Source organism: Microplitis mediator, chromosome 4, assembly GCF_029852145.1.
Source record: "Microplitis mediator isolate UGA2020A chromosome 4, iyMicMedi2.1, whole genome shotgun sequence".
NCBI classification, from domain to species: Eukaryota; Metazoa; Arthropoda; class Insecta; order Hymenoptera; family Braconidae; genus Microplitis; species Microplitis mediator.
This window is the reverse complement of record NC_079972.1, coordinates 15498318-15518779: the sequence shown is the minus strand read 5'-3', so window position 1 is coordinate 15518779 and position 20462 is coordinate 15498318. Positions and strand designations below refer to the sequence as shown.

At 29.8% G+C, this 20462-nt stretch overlaps 2 protein-coding genes across 3 annotated transcripts; one reads left to right on the top strand and one right to left on the bottom strand.

Annotated features, from left to right (window-relative positions):
- The first annotated feature begins 56 nt into the window (after positions 1 to 56).
- On the top strand, positions 57 to 3110 carry LOC130666948 (farnesyl pyrophosphate synthase). The gene is made up of 7 exons (XM_057468294.1): positions 57 to 345; positions 1622 to 1784; positions 1840 to 1980; positions 2063 to 2266; positions 2331 to 2495; positions 2571 to 2783; positions 2902 to 3110. Exons 1-7 carry the CDS (start codon positions 209 to 211, stop codon positions 3100 to 3102), a joined length of 1224 nt encoding a protein of 407 aa, XP_057324277.1. The 5' UTR covers positions 57 to 208; the 3' UTR covers positions 3103 to 3110.
- A 65-nt stretch (positions 3111 to 3175) lies between these two features.
- LOC130666949 (probable RNA-binding protein CG14230) lies at positions 3176 to 4962 on the bottom strand. Of its 2 annotated transcripts, XM_057468297.1 has the most exons (7): positions 4899 to 4962; positions 4739 to 4812; positions 4527 to 4664; positions 4201 to 4409; positions 3884 to 4143; positions 3596 to 3820; positions 3176 to 3531 (listed from the first exon to the last, which is right to left on the bottom strand). In XM_057468297.1, the coding sequence occupies exons 2-7, from the start codon at positions 4760 to 4762 to the stop codon at positions 3374 to 3376; spliced, it is 1014 nt and encodes a 337-aa protein (XP_057324280.1). In that variant the 5' UTR covers positions 4763 to 4812; positions 4899 to 4962; the 3' UTR covers positions 3176 to 3373. The 2 variants fall into 2 exon arrangements, with proteins under 2 accessions (XP_057324280.1, XP_057324278.1); XM_057468295.1 differs by having other exon boundaries at positions 4739 to 4938.
- Positions 4963 to 20462: the final 15500 nt, after the last annotated feature.

Genomic DNA, 20462 nt, shown 5'->3' with positions numbered 1-20462 from the left:
ATTTAATTTATAAGTTACTCCGATAATTGACTACTGATTTAAACAATAAATTTTTATTGTGTTTTATCTTTTGGTTTTTTGTTTGATCACAAAGAAATTAAAAGATATAAATAATATCTGGAAGAAACGCCAATTAATTTTTTTTACGAGTTTATATATATAGATATTGATAAGTTTTTTGTTTTCGAGTCGATAGAAAAACATAAAAATGTCACTGGTAATAAATAGAGCGACGTCAAAATTATTACAGAAAAGTTTTTGTAAAAATTTAATTGATACAGTATCTAAAAAAAATAATTTTATTACTAATCATTTAAAATTGAATCTGTCAAATCAACTTGTCAGGTGAGTTGTTTACTTTTTTTTTTTTTTTATTTATTACTTATAAATATTTATTTTAATTTATTAATAATAAATTTTGTTTGTCGTTTAAGGAAATAATTACGGTTATACTTTGAAATAAAAACATTTATTTTATAAATATTGATCACTTTGATTATTGAAAACCTGGGTTCGATTTATTTATTTTATGCCGTAAGATGGACGGTGGCTATTATTGTCTACTTGAAGATTTCAAGTTCGAATCCTGGCCGCGGTTTTTTAAAAATTTAAAAACAAAATTTAAGATTTCGCGTCTATCATTTAAATTAAATAAAAAAATTAGTTTTTAATTAACGATACTGAAGTTAGCAGACGTCTAATAATTTTTGGATTTTATTTTAGACAGTAAATTATAAAAAAAAAAAATTTGGAAAAATTGCACCTGTAGTTTTTTAAATTCTCTACGTGCATATTTTTATTTTTGTTTTTTTTTTCTGATTGATTTGTTGAAAATAAAATCCGAAAATTTTTAATTATCTGCTAACTTTAGGATCATATTAATGATACTGAAGTTAGCAGACGTCTAATAATTTTTGGATTTTATTTTAGACAGTAAATTAAAAAAAAAAAAAATTTGGAAAAATTGCACCTGTAGTTTTTTAAATTCTCTACGTGCATATTTTTATTTTTGTTTTTTTTTCTGATTGATTTGGTGAAAATGAAATCCAAAAATTTTTAATTATCTGCTAACTTCAGGGTCATATTAATGATACTGAAGTTAGCAGACGTCTAATAATTTTTGGATTTTATTTTAGACAGTAAATTATAAAAAAAAAAATTTGGAAAAATTGCACCTGTAGTTTTTTTAATTCTCTACGTGCATATTTTTATTTTTGTTTTTTTTTCTGATTGATTTGTTGAAAAAGAAATCCGAAAATTTTTAATTATCTGTTAACTTCAGGATCATTTTAATCAACTCCTGTTTATGAGTTCACATTTTTTTTTTAGTACGAAAATAATTTGTAACAATAGAATTGTTTATTCAAACGATTGTTATCACTAAAATTTATTTATATTTCAATGTCACTACCGCTGTAATATTTTATCTGGAGATCAGATTTCAAGTGAATTATAAATTTAAGTAAAAATAAAAATTACTTGTGACGTTAAACTATTGTCTGGATGACAATATTATATTATTATTTAAATCAGAGCAGTGATAAATATCACTAGACAAGATAACGAAGGATTTAAATGAAAAAGTTGATAATTAAAATATCTGTCTGGATTTAAATTCCAGAGTACCACTATGTCGCATGATCCACAGTATGGCGCAAAAAGACTGGACTTCTAGTAAAGATGAAAGTAGAGAAATGATGGCACTCTGGCCGGATATCGTACGAGATCTTACAGAAGCTGGTCGTCATCTCGACATTCCTGATGCTACCAAATGGATGGCTAAAGTATGTCACCAAATATTTTATATATTTTTAAAATATTTACTTGATTATTTTTCAGGTGTTGCAATACAACGTACCCGGTGGTAAAAAAAATCGTGGATTAGCTCTTGTATACGCGTACAGAATGCTAGCGCCACATGACCAACTGACAGATGACAATATAAGATTAGCTAGGACTTTAGGATGGTGTACAGAATTAGTAATTAAACATTACAATAATTATTATCATTTAAATAATATATTTATACGGCATTAATAAATAAATAATAACATTTAATCAGCTCCAAGCATTTTTATTAGTCGAAGATGATGTAATGGATCGTTCAACTATACGCCGAGGTCAGCCATGCTGGTATTTAAATAATAATATCGGTCTTGCGGCAATTAATGATGGTATACTTTTGGAGCAAACAGTATATCAATTATTACGCACGCATTTTAAAAATAAGAAATGTTATTTAGATCTTATGGAAACATTTCACGATGTAAGTTTATTATTTACTGTTAAATTTAATAGTATTAAATATTAATAAATATTAAATTATTCAGACGACAATGAAAACTGTGATGGGACAAACATTGGATATGTTGTCAAAACAATTTGGTAAAAGACCAAACTTTAATTTGTTTACAATGAATCGTTACAATGCTATTGTTAAATATAAGACGGCTTATTATTCATTTGTAATGCCGATAACACTGGCAATGCATTTTGTAAGTATTTTTAATATGAATATGTCGAGTAGAAAGTTTTGGATGTTTGTAAATAAATAAATAAATAATTAAAAGGCGGGAGTGGAAGATCCCGAAATGTATAGACAAGCCAAGACTATTTTGTTGGAGATGGGACACTTTTTCCAAGTGCAAGACGACTATCTAGATTGTTATGGTGACCCGAGGATAACTGGAAAACAGGGACTTGATATTAAAGAAGGAAAGTGTACGTGGCTAGCAGTTGTGGCTCTTCAACGCATGACTCCTTCTCAGCGTAAAATATTTGAAGTAAATAATTTATTTCCTTTCTATTTACTGTTAAATTATAATTTGTTGCTACAGAAGAATAATTTTAATGGCTTGAGTGAGGATAAATTAAATATGTTTTATATTAAAACTCCAACAGGAATGCTACGGGCACGATGATGAGGAGAAAGTGGGACAAATAAGACAGTTGTATGACGATTTGGGGCTATCAACAACTTACGCTATTTATGAAGAAGAAAGTTACAACCTCATGAATACTCATATACAACAAATATCCCGTGGTCTACCCCATGATTTATTTTTTAAAATATTGTCGAAGATTTACCGCAGGGACGCCTGATCGCCAAATGCCAATAATTTTAAATTTATTTTTTCTATCTATTGATACAAATATAAACATATATGGTTTATATTTTCCTAAGAATAAAAATCTACATTGAATGTAATTAATATTTTTATGATTACTTTTTTTTTCTTAATTTGTAATGGATATTTTTACGGTAAGAAATGGGAAATCGTGTTTGTAACTTTGAAAAAAAAATTTACATTTAAACTGTAAAATTTATTTGATTCTTTTTTATATTAAAAAAAAAAAAAACTTACAAAGAAAATTATTTCTTAGACTTGACTCTCAATACTTTAGTTCTCCATGGGCGGTTTTTGCGAACGTTATTGCGAATTTTTGACCTCACGATCTGTTTTAATTCACGTCTGGTGTTTTTGAATGACTCGTTGGAGCTCGAAGGTGTTTTGAAAAATTCTACAGCATCTGAATTAAAGACTTTGATTAAAATTAAGAAAATTTTACCATTTTAAAGAGTAAAATAAATTACCTTTGAATCGTGAATCGTTCGATGCAAAGAAAAAATTATTCGTCTTAACAAATTTATTATTATTGAATTCACTAGTCAACTTTTTATTATTTTTCTTTTTATTTGAATCATCTTCGTCGTCTGATGAGTCATACTTGAATGGATTTTTAGTTTTTATATTGTACTTTACTTTCAAAGGTTTCATTTCCGTTGCTTTGGCCACTTCGTTGTTGGCATCTTCTTCGACTAGAAAAAAAATCAATTGTAGAAAATTTTCCAACACTAAAATAAATAACGTAAAATAATTACCAGGTACATTAGACCCAAATGCTTTCAATAAACTGAACTCTTCTTTTTTTTGCAAGCTCTCCGTTAATTTATCGGACACAGAATAAAAAATTTCTTCATTTACGGGAGGCGGAGGTTCTTGATTGACTTTTTCTTCTTCTGGAATTTCTTTTTTCTTCTTCTTGGATTTTTTTGTCGACTCTGGTTCTTTCGTCTTAATCTTTATCTCATGCTTGTGGTGATCGTCTCCTGTAGGATCATAACGTTCCATTGTCTTCGTTCTGCAAAATAATTATCACATGTGAAATAAAATAATAAATTATTTTTTATCAACTCACTTTTTAGCAGCAACTATTTCTGGTTTAGGCAGCACGGGCTTTCCTAATATTTGGCCCAAAATTTCCAGTTCTTTCTTCTTTTCGTGAGCCAAGTCATCTTCATCATCAACACCATCCTCTTGTTCCTCAACTGGCTCTTCTTCTTTCTCTTCGTCGTCTAAATGCTTTTTGTCTATCGTGAATCTTTCATCGTTTCCGATAACTTTCTTCTAAATTTGAAAAATTACATCAGAAAAAATTAAAAAAAAAAGAAATAATATTGCAATTAAAATGAAGCCAATTAAAGCCATTGATACAAAACATATTTGTGAATTATCATAATTTACCTTCGACTTTTTTTTCTCACTAATGTCATAAACACATTCGTCATCATTGCCATCATCATCAAACAATTTTCTTTTTTCTCTTTTATTGCCACTTTCATCATCGGAGAATATTATTTTATTGTTACTTTGCTTACTGTCCTAAAAATAAAATTAAATAATTATGTAATTACACGTACCAATAATCTAAAAAAAATAAATAAGTTTAAAAATACCGCGTCTATTTTGAACGGCGCCATTGCAAGATCAGTTGATTAATCGCTTAGTGAAATTAGTAAAATTGAATTTTCTACGAAAAATTAAAGAAGAAAATAATTTTTTATTGATAAATAATAAATAAATGTAACAGAGCAGTTTGTTATTCTAGATAATAACCTCAAAATTGACTGGTCAGCGTGAAACCAACGTGAGTTCACGTTTGATTTCCCGCGATGCAACAGTCGGTAACAAGTCATTAGGGCGGCTCCATATGTTGTCGACATAAAAAATTCTTTGTCGCCGGGCAAAAAAAGATTTAACTAGTGAATGGGAATAGGAGATTAGTAAGATTTGATACTATTTTCCTACTTGAAAAATCACGGATGCACATAAATTAAATTCACATGTTTATCACTTCATAAAAAAATATTTAAAACTAACATTACACTTATAATCGAGTGTCGCAATATTTGAAAGAATTATTTTAACTTAATAAAATGATGATGACAATGAGAGAGTATCAGGCGGGAGACAAGCTGACCCAGACTGCGCAAGTGTTTCTGGGCCCTACTTGATATTGCCGCCATCGTAATGATGACAACTGCTCAGGTGAGTCAAGAAAGAATCCTAGCACTAGAAAAATAGTAATAGCAATTAAGAAGAGCCGTGGAGTCTTAGCAGAAGAGCTATTTGCTTCGAAAATTGGCGAAAATGCTCTCTCTGTCCATTTCTGACGGTTTTGAATCACCCCGGAAACACCCTGGAATCACGGTGGATCCACGGTGGGTTTTTTTTCATTTTATCACCGTGATTCCACGGTGTATCCATGGTGATTACGCGGTGTACGTGGAATCACGGTGGGTACACTGTGTAACCATCGTGTAACCATCGTGTAACCATCGTGGAATCAGGGTGATAAAATGAAAAAAACCCCACCATGTAACCACCTTGGATCCACCGTGATTCCACTGTGTTTCCACTCCCAGGGTGTTTTCAGGCTGTTTCCAGGGTGATTTAAAACCGCCAGGGATCGAATATTTTTTTCTCATATTTCTTTCTGATTACCATCTGGTGTCTTCTCTGAGGATCTTTCAATGTAAAATAATCAAAAGTAGTGGAGGGAAAAAATTTTTAGAGTCTTAGAACAATCCCAGAACAGACCCATGTGTCTGGGCAACCTCTCCATATGTTAATCTGATTTGTTTGTTCACCTATAAAGTTATTTATGATCCTACGGATAAATCGAATTGGAAATAAAGGCACTCGCCCCATGAAAAAACGTTAGTGCGTTGGATCCTACATGGCCAATTCTTCGCAACCCTTATAGATAGGAGCGAGTAGATGTGCTCTAGTTCGATCTCATTTCCATTATACGAATGTTTCTCGTTTTCCACAGTGTCTCATAGTAAACCAAACTGTCAATATTGATAAAAAAACTTTCAAAAATTCCATAGCTCTATAAATTCGGAAATGGCGGGAAATTTGGGGGCTTGTATGCAGGGCCAGGGAATTATTTCATAATATCCTGTAATAATCTAACTCACTCTATATGAGTGTGTTGTGATAAATCTTTATTGAAATAAAAATAAAGGCAAATAAGAAACAAATAATTTACAAACGCAATTACAGGTAACAAAGTATTAAAAATAGTTAAAAAGTATAAGAAATACGATATTCTACATTTCCGAGAGCTCGTAAAATCGCAGACGCTATAAAACTAAATATAATAAATCTCATTGTCGGTAATAAATATAATTAATTAAAGTTTTATCCAAGAGATAAATAAAATTCGCCGAGATTGTAAGACCCGATGAACTGGAGTCTGATTACTCTCTCATTGATAGAATAAATAAAAAGTAAAAAGTATTTTCTCGTTCTCAATAGTTTAAATCCTCCAATAACTCGAATCTGTCGTATTGCTAATAGATAATACTCGGACAGATATGATAAATGTTTGAATGAAACCTCGCTCGATATATGAAGTAGTGTCTGTATGATATATATCAGGAATCTGGGTGTTCTCTAATGCGATAAGCCTATTGTACGATTTTTGATGCGACAGGGATATTATAAATAGTTATTTATTATATTAGTTAATAATATACCCTTCGGTTAGTATGACCCAGCAACACCGTTTATTCAATGACGTATAGATGGGTATAATGCCGATGTTTAAAGAGATAGTCCAGCTCTGCAGGCAGACACGTCAATGCGATCCACTAAGTCGATTACGTTTTACATACTTTTATATACATTATTATAATATTATAGCTTGAGATAGTTTTTAAAGTCATGTGACGTCACTACCACTAACCAGCTGGCGTATTATATACACTTATATATAATAAAATTACTTGTCGTTCGTAACCTTTAAAAAACGGTCGATGCCCGTCACTAGAGTCATGCTCTAACATAAAATAAAAACCGTTTGTACGTCTGTCTTTCTCTCTCTCTCTTTCCCTCTTTCTCTTACACCCTCACTGGCTGACTTGTTTAATTTATTACTTCGATTTTTCATCGCACTATCAATCTAATCCCTTAAAAAAATCTTATTACTATTTCTGTCTAGTGACTATTAATATTATTATTATTATTTTTTTTTTATTTTCATTCAATCTTTCTACTGAGCTCGTCATCCGCAGACTTGGCTCTATAAAGAAATTTAATATTTTTTTTCCATAATACTGCACAAGATGAACTTTATGAAAATGGGATTTATTTTACGGCGTATAAGTAAGTTAAATAAAAAGGGTTTTGTGATGAAGTGAGTGACAAGGATAATGAGTTTATGAGTATATACATTCATATTTATATACGAGCGAGATAAAATTATATAAAAATATTATAATTACATTCACAAGATAGCGAAGTATTATTTACTCATTTTTTTTAACTTCTTGCTATGAAAATTGAAAATTTTCAAAAAAAGGAAGTTATTGATTTCAGTACAATTTTCGAAATTTGAGTTTTCATCAGATTGTTGAGGTTTTGAGGTCCTAGAAAAATATTCTCACTATTTTCAGATGGACGTCCGCGTGTGTGCACAGAAAAAAAGGATTTCTTAGTACAAAAAATTTTTATTTGTCCCAAAAAAATTTTTACTTGCCTCAAGAAATTTTTTAAATTGTAAATTGAAAACTTAAAATTTCTTGGAGCGAGAATAAATTTTTTTAGAGCAAGAAAAAATTTTTTGAACCGAGAAATTTTTTCTTGTCTCAAGAAAATTTTTGTTTTCAATTTATAATACAAAAAATTCCTTGCGCCAAGAAATTATTTTTTTCTGTGTGGGTATGTGTAACTAATTTTCAAATTTCATTCAGGTTTTTGTTGCGTAACTCGTAAACCGCTTGATCGACTTGGCTAAAAATTTAATTGCAGCTAAATCTCAAAAAGTAATTTTGATTGCCGCACAATACTTGCAAATCGGTCGATTAGTTTTGAAAATAACGTTGGACAAAATTAACTTTGTATCAGCGAAATGTATTTTCTTTTTGTCCAACCGTTTTTTGAGCTCGACGAACTCAAAAATTTACAAACTGAGCTCTAGGAGCTCGAAAACAACGGGAAGTTTTGTTCGCTCACAGAATCAACCGTTTTTCAAATTTTTTGTGTTGATCAAATAGCATCTCTGGAGAGAACCACTAAATTTAATTATATATTTTATCACATTATATTTTTATTATTATTATTCATTTATCATACTAATAACTAGAGTTTGTGTTTATGTTTGCAGACAGATAAATAATTCATTTAGTTTATTTGACCTTGAAACAAGTGTACCGCGTACTTTTGAAATACAAGTTTTATTAATACTAAAAACTCTCGTTAAAATAATATCGCTGTAAATTTTTATTTGAGCTGATGAAACAGTAATAAAAAAAAATCATAGTCAACTTTAATAGACATGTGTATATATAGATAATAAAAAAATATATATATATAGATAGATATAGATATAATTGGTGTGATATTTGGTGGCGGTGACCCAAGTTAAGCCAGGCATCGATTCTCACATGATCCAATAGCCGAACCCTGTTGCGTCTCGATTACTGGACGGGTCAGCCATGTGAGGGATTATTTTATTTGTAAATAAATTTTATTCCGGATTATTTTAAACTTATTTATGTCTACGGTAATTACTTATTTATTTTTATAAATTATCATGAGATCGCTGAGTGTTAATTTCTTTAATTAATTCTAACATGTATGTAATAAAAAAAAGAAATAAATAAATAAATTTCAATGCGGGGTAGATAAAATAAATGGATGGTATAATTAAATTACGCAGTGGAAATTCGTGGAATATAAAAAGGACAAATTTCGGTTGTCGTACATGAGTGTGTGTTGATGTATGTAAGCATGTGTAAATGAATAAGTAAATACATGTAAAGTAGTACTGACTCATGTATAAATACATACACAAACTCACTTACATAGGGGTACTGATGAGTGACGTCACGATTCTAGTGAGAGGCGCGGCCCGCCATATTGATTCACTCCCCCCACCACATATTTCGCAGGGGTTTTGCTCCATTCAGTGAATGAACAGTTCGGCATGCCAGGTTTAACCCCACTTCCGTGCCCTAAGATCATCTAAAAAGATCCTCGCTGGGCTTGTAATTTTCGAGCCCTAAAATTAAACCATTTTTTTTTCTCAATAAACAACAATTTTAAATTCAATTGTTAGTAACATTTATTATTTACATTAATTAAAAAATGAGTTTAACTGTAATTAAAAACTCGATTTTTTTATTTAAACTCCATTTTTGTTCCATTCACAAAAACACCCTAGCAGCGCGACCCCTCTCATCTCTGCTTCCTGCCTCTAGTTCTGTTGCTCTCTCCTTTGTCTTTTGTATATTATTTCACTTAATTATCTCTACCACTGGCTATACTTCTACTATTATTCTATCATACACGCGTCATCTTGCTGTTTCCTCATCCCATTTAAATGTATCTCCCCAGCCCATAATTGTCGCGACATTTTCACGATATGTCCGGTATTTTTTTTATTTTTATTTATTATTCCAACTCTTTATGCTCGTGTGCTTTATAAATTCAACAAGACAGAATTATGTTCATTATTATTATTACTATTTCCTTTTTTTAATTTTTTTCAATGAAGAGAGAAATAAATTTCTTTTGAAGATAAAATTATAACTCTTGTTTTTTTTTTTTTTTTTTTTTTAAACTCTTTACGTCTTTTGCAATAAATATATATATACAAAGTTAGACAAAAGATAAAAGTAGACGACTGTATAACGTACTCGTCAGATTTGGGGTCTTGACGTAAAACGTATATTTATGAGTGCACTCAGACTCGACAAGAAGTAACACGTGAGTGGAGGTGTAAGTAGTATAGAGGTCGTTTCGAGAGACTAGAAAATAGTTAAATTTTGCAGTCTCTTATTTTATTTACCCGCAGATTTTTTATTAAAAAAAAAAAAAAAAAAAAAACCCTGTCTGCTTATTTATATCCATTCAAAAAAATAGAATAGGGATATTAATAAATGTATTATTTACATGTCTAATTGACATCTATTTTTAGTCGATTCTAACTCGATAATAATTATTCCCGCAAGTTTTAGTATTTTTTTCTTCTCTTGGGAGTATAAATAGTTTATTATTTATTTATTCCCCCAAATATCTGGACAAACAGGCAATTAAATATTTATACCCATATCAATAACTATTTATTATTAACTGAAAACAATAAAAAAATGTAAAGTAGATTTAAATGTTTGGTCGTTAAAAAAATTTTTATTTGTCATACGAATCTACGTCAGACTATTTATAGTAGTAGTTTCGAGATGTAAAGAGTTATTTCCGGTAGTATTATTGTATATAGGTCTTAGAAGGAGTTAAAGTAAAGAAAAGATTGAGGTGACGGTGTGAAGACGTAAAATGTGCTGGTGGTAATGGTAGAGAGGGTGAAGAGGGTGAAGAGGGTGAAACGGGTGGTGAGGGTGAAGGCGATTTAGTTAGTCGGCGGTGTAGTGGTGTACGAAGGATGAATGAAGCCCGGGTTTTGGCTTGGCTCCAGCCACCTCCTTCTCCCCCTTCTCCCCCGTCTGACTACTCGGTGGTGGGTATCAGTGGGTACGACAAAGAGGGTGGCGGAGAGTGGAGATGAGAGGTTGTATAGGTGATGAGGAGAATGTGTGTAAGGGTGGTGAGGACGACGCGCGAGGATTCGGACTTGAGTGGGACGTTTGCCGGGGCTTTTGTCGAGGGTAGGTAGTGTAAAGGGGAGGGGGGATGCACGACCGGGAGCTCTCTAGTTTTGACGTCATCGTTCAAGGCCGTGTACGATCGTTACTATGACTGCTATGCTGCGGCGGCTGTCGCCTCTGGTCCGCTGTTGTTGTCGGCGGCGTCGCCGGTATCTTCCTCTACTCATACTACTTGATATATATGTACTCGTACTCATACTTATGCTCACATATATATTTATAAATTTTTAACATTACACATCTTTTCTTATTCTTATTTTATCCTTCTTTCATATCCTCCCAAGTACTCCCAGCATCCCTCGAGTATTCGTCATCTTTCCGGTTCGCCGATCGATTTCAATTGTCTTGTATTCATATGCAAATGCTCCCGTCTTTTTTCCGTGTCGTTGACAGCGTACATCACTCACTGTTTATGTTTTCTTATTTTTCAACAATAACGCAGATAGTTTACTTATTTATTTAACCATACGAGCAATATAAATTTCACGTCAATATCTTATTTAAGGAAAAATATAAAATAAATTTATAACGCAATGTGATGTAATGTAATGGTGGTGAAATAGTTTAAGCCAGTAAAATTTACCCACAAAACACTTAACTTAATCCACGTGTTAGTTGGTTCGATTTTTATATTTTTTTATTAACGCCAACGCCAAGTACGTGGGCGGCTGGCTTCGAGGTTAAATCGTATTCTTCGATTTTACTCTCGTGGTAAAATAACTTAGACAAACATGCTCTAAGGAATGAGTTTACTAAATTTTATTGTGCCTGAGGAAATTTTTTATTTTTTTTTTTGCGGCCGAAAAAAAAATAATTTACTCTACACACAAATCGTGTGTGCAAAAAATATTAAGAGATAGTAGATGGTAAAAAAAAAAAAAAAGCTTCCATTAAAAGCAAAGAGAGCGTGGAAACAAAGTAATTGAGCAAAACAATGGAAAGATTGTGGAAAATTTTTTAATTGTTTCGCAAACCGTAAAATCACATTGTAAACATATTTTATGTGTGTAAAGGTATTTAACATGTAAGAAGGCAAAGGAAGATAGATAAATATAATAGAGAGAGGTAATAATGAATTAGAGTTAGTGATAAAGTTTTAATTCAATGAAACATAGTATGCAAAACCCGATTAATGCGGAGATAAGAAAATACAAATGAGGCGACATATATATAAATGAAAGTGGGTAGCGTATTTAGTAGACCTAGGGTATGTACGTGAGGGTTACGCGAGGATCAGACAAAGATGCTATAGATATTTGTACGATGTATACATATATATGTGTATGTATATAATACCCCAGACACGTTATATCCCGGCCAAGTAGGCGGTGGCTCTGCCAGCCAGCTCGGCTTCGGGTCTCTCTTGTACTCTACTCTGTGTTAAACGGACCACGTCGCCACAGCTATTCTTCCAGACGTTTAACTTAATTTTATTACTCTATTATACATTTTACTATCATATAAAAATTTATATTTACGATTTACCATTCATTACTCGTTATTAATTTTTTTTTTTACAATCGTAGATTTTTATTTTTAAATAACAACTTGTCTAGTTGGTATAGTAAATAATTGAGTGAGTAACGAGAAACAAATATTGGAATTAAATTTGCCGACGTCAACGATGAGACAAAAAAAAACTTGTAAAGTTATTTTTAGCTCTTAGGGTCTGTTTAGTTGACAAGTATCTAAAAACTTTTTTTTTTTTTTCGATACTAATTGTTATTCTGCGAGAGTATTCTTGCTATATAGAACCTTAAATTCACTCTCACACCACTTATAAGGACAAAGTGGAAAAAAAAATAAAAAAAAGTTAACTTAAGGTCACGGGAATTTAATCCGCAGGATTTTTCTTTGTAATTTTTTTATTTAATATTTTATCTTATAAAGAAAGTGTATGTGAGGATAATAATAAACATAAGTAATTTTATTTATGTTTATTTTCATTTATTCTTAAATATTCTGGCTAACATATTACTGTGAATTTTGTTTTCGCCCACGAGTATACTTTAAACGACACTCGGGTTTTTATTTTGGATTGGAAAAGACAAACGGAAGTAGGCGGGCAATATAAAGGGTGGAAGCGAAATTACTTGGCTTGAGGGAAGAATAGATTCACATTATTCACTGAATGAGTATCGTTACTTCGCTTCCTGTGTTTTTGATTGTATACACAGGACGTAATGCTGGTGACCTTTTATATGCTCGTAAAAAACTCTTCACTGCTCGCGGCGTAAACTGCCCTATGTACAATCTATATTGTCTCTCATACATCATCTATATACGTACTTACTGTTTGTAAAAGTAATTTTTATTTATATTATTATTTAAAATCATGGTGTCAACTAGCAGCAATATTTATTACGCTTTTCTGGAGTTTCAAAAATCCATTACGGTTAATATTTTATTAGAAAAATATAAATTCATTTTTAATGGACATGGATAAATAATAAGTTGGAACTAATTCTTTAAAAACTTTTCATTCATAATTTTTATCTTTCAACTTCCCGCTGTGAAAATTTTCATCAGATCTCAACGTTTCGAGGTCCTCGGAAGTTATTTTGACAATTTTCAGATGTAGGTCCGTGTGGATCTTTGGAACGAAAGGGCTCATCAAGATTTAGGACCGAGTATATTTTGAAATCGATTGGTCTATAGTAGTCGAAAATAACCCGAGTCGAAATATTAGACGTAAATTAAACGTTTTCAACGTTTTAAGCGTAAATTGAACGTTTTTAACGTTTTGAACGTAAATTGAACGTTTTGGGCATTTAAAACTTAATTTGACAGCTTTTAACTTATTCAAAACGTAGATTGGAGTATCATAAATCGAAAACGTAACTAAAACCTATTCAGACTTACAATAAGAAAACATAAGCATTCCGAAAAATTAGACGTAAATTGAACGTTCTTAACGTTTTAAACGTAAATTGAACGTTTTTAACGTTTTGAACGTAAATTGAACGTTTTGGGCATTTAAAACTTAATTTGACAGCTTTTAACTTATTCAAAACGTAGATTGGAGTATCATAAATCGAAAACGTAACTAAAATCTATTCAGACTTACAATAAGAAAACATAAGCATTCCGAAAAATTAGACGTAAATTGAACGTTCTTAACGTTTTAAACGTAAATTGAACGTTTTTAACGTTTTGAAAGTAAATTGAACGATTATTTTGTGTTTTGGTTCGTAAAAAATTGGTAATTTCATGAGTTATGATTATAGTTTAATGATAACATTAATTAATTTATTTCAATATTTGTAAACACAATTTTCATAACCTTGATATCATAATATATGAAAAGATATAATAGTGTTAGATAGAAGTATGAAACTGAAAAAATTTTTTTTTCAAAATACGAATTTTTTATTTTAGAGCCAGAAAGGCGGACGACGAAATTTTAGGGAATTGACGTGATTATAATCCAGGAGTACAAAATCGATGAAAAAAATTTTTTGGAATGCTTATGTTTTCTTATTGTAAGTCTGAATAGGTTTTAGTTACGTTTTCGATTTATGATACTCCAATCTACGTTTTGAATAAGTTAAAAGCTGTCAAATTAAGTTTTCAATGCCCAAAACGTTCAATTTACGTCTAATATTTCGACTCGGGAAAACAAATTAAATTTGAGTTGTGCATATTTATTTGGTCATCTGAACGTAAAATTTTTTGGACAACTGTTTAAAGAGCTGAAGTATTGAACCGAAAAATCCTCCATTATTTTATGAAAACATGTTTTTTGGGTAGTAAAAATATTGATGAAAATTCATAGATATCTAGATGATTTTTCCGAATACATCTGCAATGTTTTTCCTTTGAGTAGTAGAGCTGTGATAAAAATTGGCATCCAGCAAACTAAGAGCTTTGAAATAAGGGAAGATATAATTGGCAAGAGAAAATTTTTTTTTTTTTCAAAATACATCACTCGTCGTAGGTTAACTAGTGTTTCCGTAACATTAACTTGAAGTAGTGCATTGTGAAGTAAATAGCAGGTTTTACTACCAGTGGAATCTGATGATAGACAATAGCAAAAGTATACTTTACACCAGTAGTATAACTTTACTTTGTTGAAGTAATATCATAACCACCAGCAATCCGTTTTCACAATTTTATCCACCTGTAATCTTAGATTTAGAATAAACAATCTCATTCAATTACTGTTTGCATAAAAGTCACAAGTTCATTCTTGTTAGCGTTGAGATAAAAAACATGAGTGAATGTAGTTTGCATTGTAGATTTCTATAAAACTCTGGAAAATATGTATACAAATAATGAAAAAAAAATAATAATAAAAATGAAATGTACACGTTATACTCGAATGCATAGATCCTATATATGCATGGATATGAAACATATCAGTCGGCTGTGTAATGGAATAATATTTGAAGAGACGTAAATTCAAATGGCAACGAGGTCACACACTATGTATCATGAGATTTGATATTGTATTTTACATATCTATATATATATGGATCTATGGATAGATGTAACCACCAACGCATATTTTCAGGTGGTAATTTCAGGCGGTGATTTGTATAGAGATCTGTAGCTTGTAGTTAGTTAAATATTCCCGCCCAATAATAATGTCGCACTAACGTACATATACATGAGCTTTAAATGAAATAGAGCAAGACCATTAAATAGATATTACTATTATTAGAGTACTTGGTATCTTTGCCCCTGAATTCAAATTTCCCGCGTAGGATTTTAAAATTAAATATTTATTGATATCGCGTAAATAAAATTGTTTAATTAAATTTTGAAATAAATTACGTTCGATTGCACCTGAAATTAAATTTAACGATTTATGGGTATGAAAAATATGCGCATGTACTTACAGTTTAATATTTATAAGAGTTATTAAAAAAAAATTTATTCTGTTTAATAATTCATGAGAAAGGTTAAAGATTTTTTAAGTTAATAATATATATATATTTATGGAAGATGGAGATACTTAAATAAAAAAATTTGAGCATAAAATAATGTTGTTCTTTAATGGCGACTATTTTTTCAAATATCCTGTTGTCTCCGCGTGAGTTCACCACTGGCGGCTTCAAGATATCGTTTATCTGTATCTTAAATGCCGTGCGTAGGTTTGACCCCGAACTATGGATACTCCTTTAAGTTATTTATGTACCATCCCTGTTCCGCATACTTTATATATATTAATATATGTCCAAAAGTATCCTTGTCTATTACGGAAGTGGGCAAGGCCGCGTTTAATGAATTTTAAAAAAAAATTTATTGTATTTTTTTAGACGTTTTTATTTTCTTTTACTGGCATGTAAATAAAAATATATATGGTGGTATTTTAGTAGAGCCGTTTTTCTTATTTTACAAAAAATAAATATAGAAGTAAGAAGATTTTTTTTTCTTTTTCATTTTTGAATCCTGGTGTTTCCCGCCCGCTTTTGAATGTAAAAGAATTAAGTTTACTAATTAATAAATATTAAAAAGACTTTTAATTAAAATCCGTCAAAGCGAACCAGGTTTAATGAATATATAAAATATTATATTTGAAGATGCTCTTAAACGGAAAAAAATTAATGAGAATAATTAAAAATTAATTTAATTTGTTAAAAACCCTTGTGTCTATAAATTTAAATTTATTTTGCAAGGGCATTTCTATTTATATATTTATAAATGTTTCTTTGAAAATTAATTATAATCAAACGTTTTCTTTAAGTTTACTGTTTAAATGACGCAGGTTGATGACGTAGTTAATTGTTTTTTGTTTTCGTTTAAATAGAAAGCTTACTTGAGGGCATTCTCCACTTGAATAAAAATAAAATTCACGTAAAATATTCTTATAATATTTCAGAACGAAATTGTGTCCACTTGTTTCAAGAATAAAATAAATACGAATTTCGTTTGAATTATACATTAATGGCTGTAATATATAAATATACTTATATATATATCACCCATGTTGTAGTCAACACACAACACACAATCATTCATACTTTACCAATAATAATATTTATTGTCTGTAGCACTCGAGCATTCAAACTTTCACAGAATCGTTGAGTTATGACTTTAAGTATAAAAATAATACCGCAATTTATTTAAAAAATTTACATTTAATTATATATAGGGGAAGAGGGGGGCAAAACGGGATAGGCCGGCAAAATGGGATACCCTCAAAATTTCGTCAAAATTTTTTTTTCTCGAAAAACTTTCGAAAACGGTCAAAAATGACATCTAGTATCATTTTACACTACACGGAAAGAAAATTATGGCAGCGGTTCCCATAATTTTATGAAATTTTTTCCTATACCATCATAGGAATTACGACCATAAATTATGGGAGATATAGGACAGGAATGATTCCCATAATTATAGGAATAGTTCCTATAATTATGGGAATGATACCCATAACACTATAGGTATGGTTCCTATAATTATAGGAATGGTTCCTATAATTTATAGGAATACTTTCTATAATATTATGGGAATCATTCCTATAATTTATTGGAATGGTTCCTATAATTTATAGGAACCATTCCTATAAGTTATAGGAACCATTCCCATAATATTATGGGAATGGTTCCTATAATAGTATGGGAACTATTCCCATAATATTATGGGAATGATTCCCATAATACAATTGGAATGGTTCGTATACCATTATGGGAATCATTCCCATAATATTATGGTACTAGTTCCCATACTATTATAGGAACCATTCCTATAATATTATGGGAATGGTTCCCATCTTATCATGAAAAAATTAATTTAAAGAAGTGTGGTAATCACTTCTACAATACACAGAAATATTATTAAACATAAAAACAAAAATTCAAACATTGAAAAAAAAAATCGAATTTGGCAAAAAAACATTAAAATTTTTAATAAGAATTTTTTGTCAGCACAAAACATTCAAAAAAATTTAAATTTTGGGAAATTTCTACGCTATTGTGCAAAAAAAAAATTTTATGATATTATAGGGATGGTTCTCATAACATTATGGGAATAGTTCCCATAATATTATAGGAATAGTTCCTATACCAATATGGGAACCATTCCCATAATAGTATGGGAATGATTCCCATATCATTATGGGAACCATTCCCATATCATTATGGGAACTATTCTCATACTATTATGGGGATGGTTCCCATAATATATGGGAACCATTCCTATAGTAGTATAGGTACTATTCCCATACCATTATGGGAACCATTCCCATAATGCATAGGAAAACTTCCCATAATTTTCTTTCCGTGTATTAAAAGCTAAAAAAAAACATTTTTATATTTTTTGCGAAAAGTATAATATTGCCGCCAATTTCAAATTTTGAAAAGAAATGACAAGGAAAAACTTTAAAAATATGTTGAGAGTAAATTTTATTACTTACATCAATTTAGAAAGACATTATTACATCAATTTTATTCACTTGAAAAAAAAACAAAAAAAAAAATTACTTTTTTTTGGGGTATCCCATTTTGCCCGCAGAAAATAAAAATTTTTTTCCTGATGGCAGTCTAAAATTCGTTATATTTATTTCAAATAGAATCAAAATGAAGCCAATTTACGATATTTATGTCCCTAAAAACTAAATTTTTCGTTAAGTATCCCGTTTTGCCCCCACTTCCCCTAATTTATTTATTTTCATAAATGTCCATTTCAACGCTAACTAATGTGGTAATAATTACAGTAGATGTAAATGAGTTAAAATAATAAAATTAATATCAGCGGACGTTGTGTGATGGGTTTAACTCCGTGGGTTTAAATATATGTGGAGATATTTCACTAGGTTTACCTGGTTTACGTCATACCCGGTGTAATATGCATTATAATATAGCCGTCAAGTGGACATCATATGGCTTATTCCAGGGAGTGTCTCAGTCACTTAATATTTGTTATTTTATTACTAGTCATTACAAGGAAATTATTTATCTTATAAATTACAATCATCGATAATTGATATTGAAATATTTTTTACACACAAGCTTTTATTACGCAGAAAAAAAATAAATTATAGACAGAAAAAAAAATGGAGTTGATTTTATGATATTAATTATTTAGCATAATTTTTTTTTTAGTATCGCATTTAATTTATCTTACAAATTCATGCTAATAAATAATATCTATTTATAAGTACTCTATTTTCGTTCTCATAAATTATTTACCCTGTCAAAATAAGAGTTAAATTGCTTGGAGTTATATTTTATTCAAGTCTATCGATGTAGCATTGGAACAACTCAACTCCGATGTTCTCTATCATACATTTCTTGTTAATTATTTATTTTATTCAATATTTTTACTTAAAAATATTTCACTTTTTTTTCATACTTTTATACTAATGATAAAATTAATACGGAGTATTTATACATAAAAATATTTGAATTTAAAATTTTTTCGAAAAATTTTTATTAAAATATTCAATGTCTCTATTTTTATGATGAAAAATAAAATAATAATAACAACAAAGTAAACACGTGTACAAAACAAAACAAATGGACTTATAACCTTTGATCTTTTAGATTTTTATGGTTTTGAATTTTTTTTTAAACAATTCTGACTATTTTCAGGTCATCGCATTTAAATATTTATCTTTTTGTTTTTCAATCTTTAGTATCAATAAACGTTATCGATATTTCATACATAAAAGTCTGTATTATAGTTATTATTATTATCATTATTATTATTTTTTTTTTTTTCGCAAGACTAGATGCGCCGATAAAGGAAAATATTTTTTCAATAAAAGTAAAATTCGAAATTTTTATTGAAATATTTATATAGAGGATGCAATAAAAAATCTATCATAGATCAATGAATTGAATACGATCCGTGGATCTCAGGGGTATCGGAAACTTTTTCTATTATCAAGAAAACGACGTAAGATTGGAAAAGGCGGCACTTGTATACGTGGGTATAAAGGTGCGTCATTTTTCGGTTCAATTTCATTTATTAAATTTTTTTTTTTATAAGAGAAATTAATTTACCATAAATCCCGAGGTTGGTAAAAAATTTTATGTGAAAAGATGTGTAATTTAAATTAATTTAAAAAAGGTCATTTGATGAATTATTAATTATGTTAATTATTATGTTTATCATAAACTAACGTGAAATTTTTTTTTAATTAGTACGGCTACGAGTGACTTTACAATTAAATATATTCATAAATTGCTTTACTGTTTTTTTTTTTACTGTCAGTGTTGCAAAAAAAAATTACCAACATAAAAAAATGACATTTATGTATTCGTAAAAATATGACGACATATATATAGAGAGATGTGAAATAAAATTTAAAAAATAGGAAATGAAATTTAACGTCAATTTCACACTAAATTCGACATTCAATATTTTAAATATTTGAATAAAAGTATAAATATTTTCGATCAATAAAAAAAAAAATTCCGTAATTTAAATAAATATATAAAGCACAAAATGCAATAAATTTAAAAGAAATAAATAGTATACTGTACTTGATGATTGAATAATAAATAAACTGATCCCGAATAATGAATAATAAATAAAATAATTCAATCATCTAAATTAT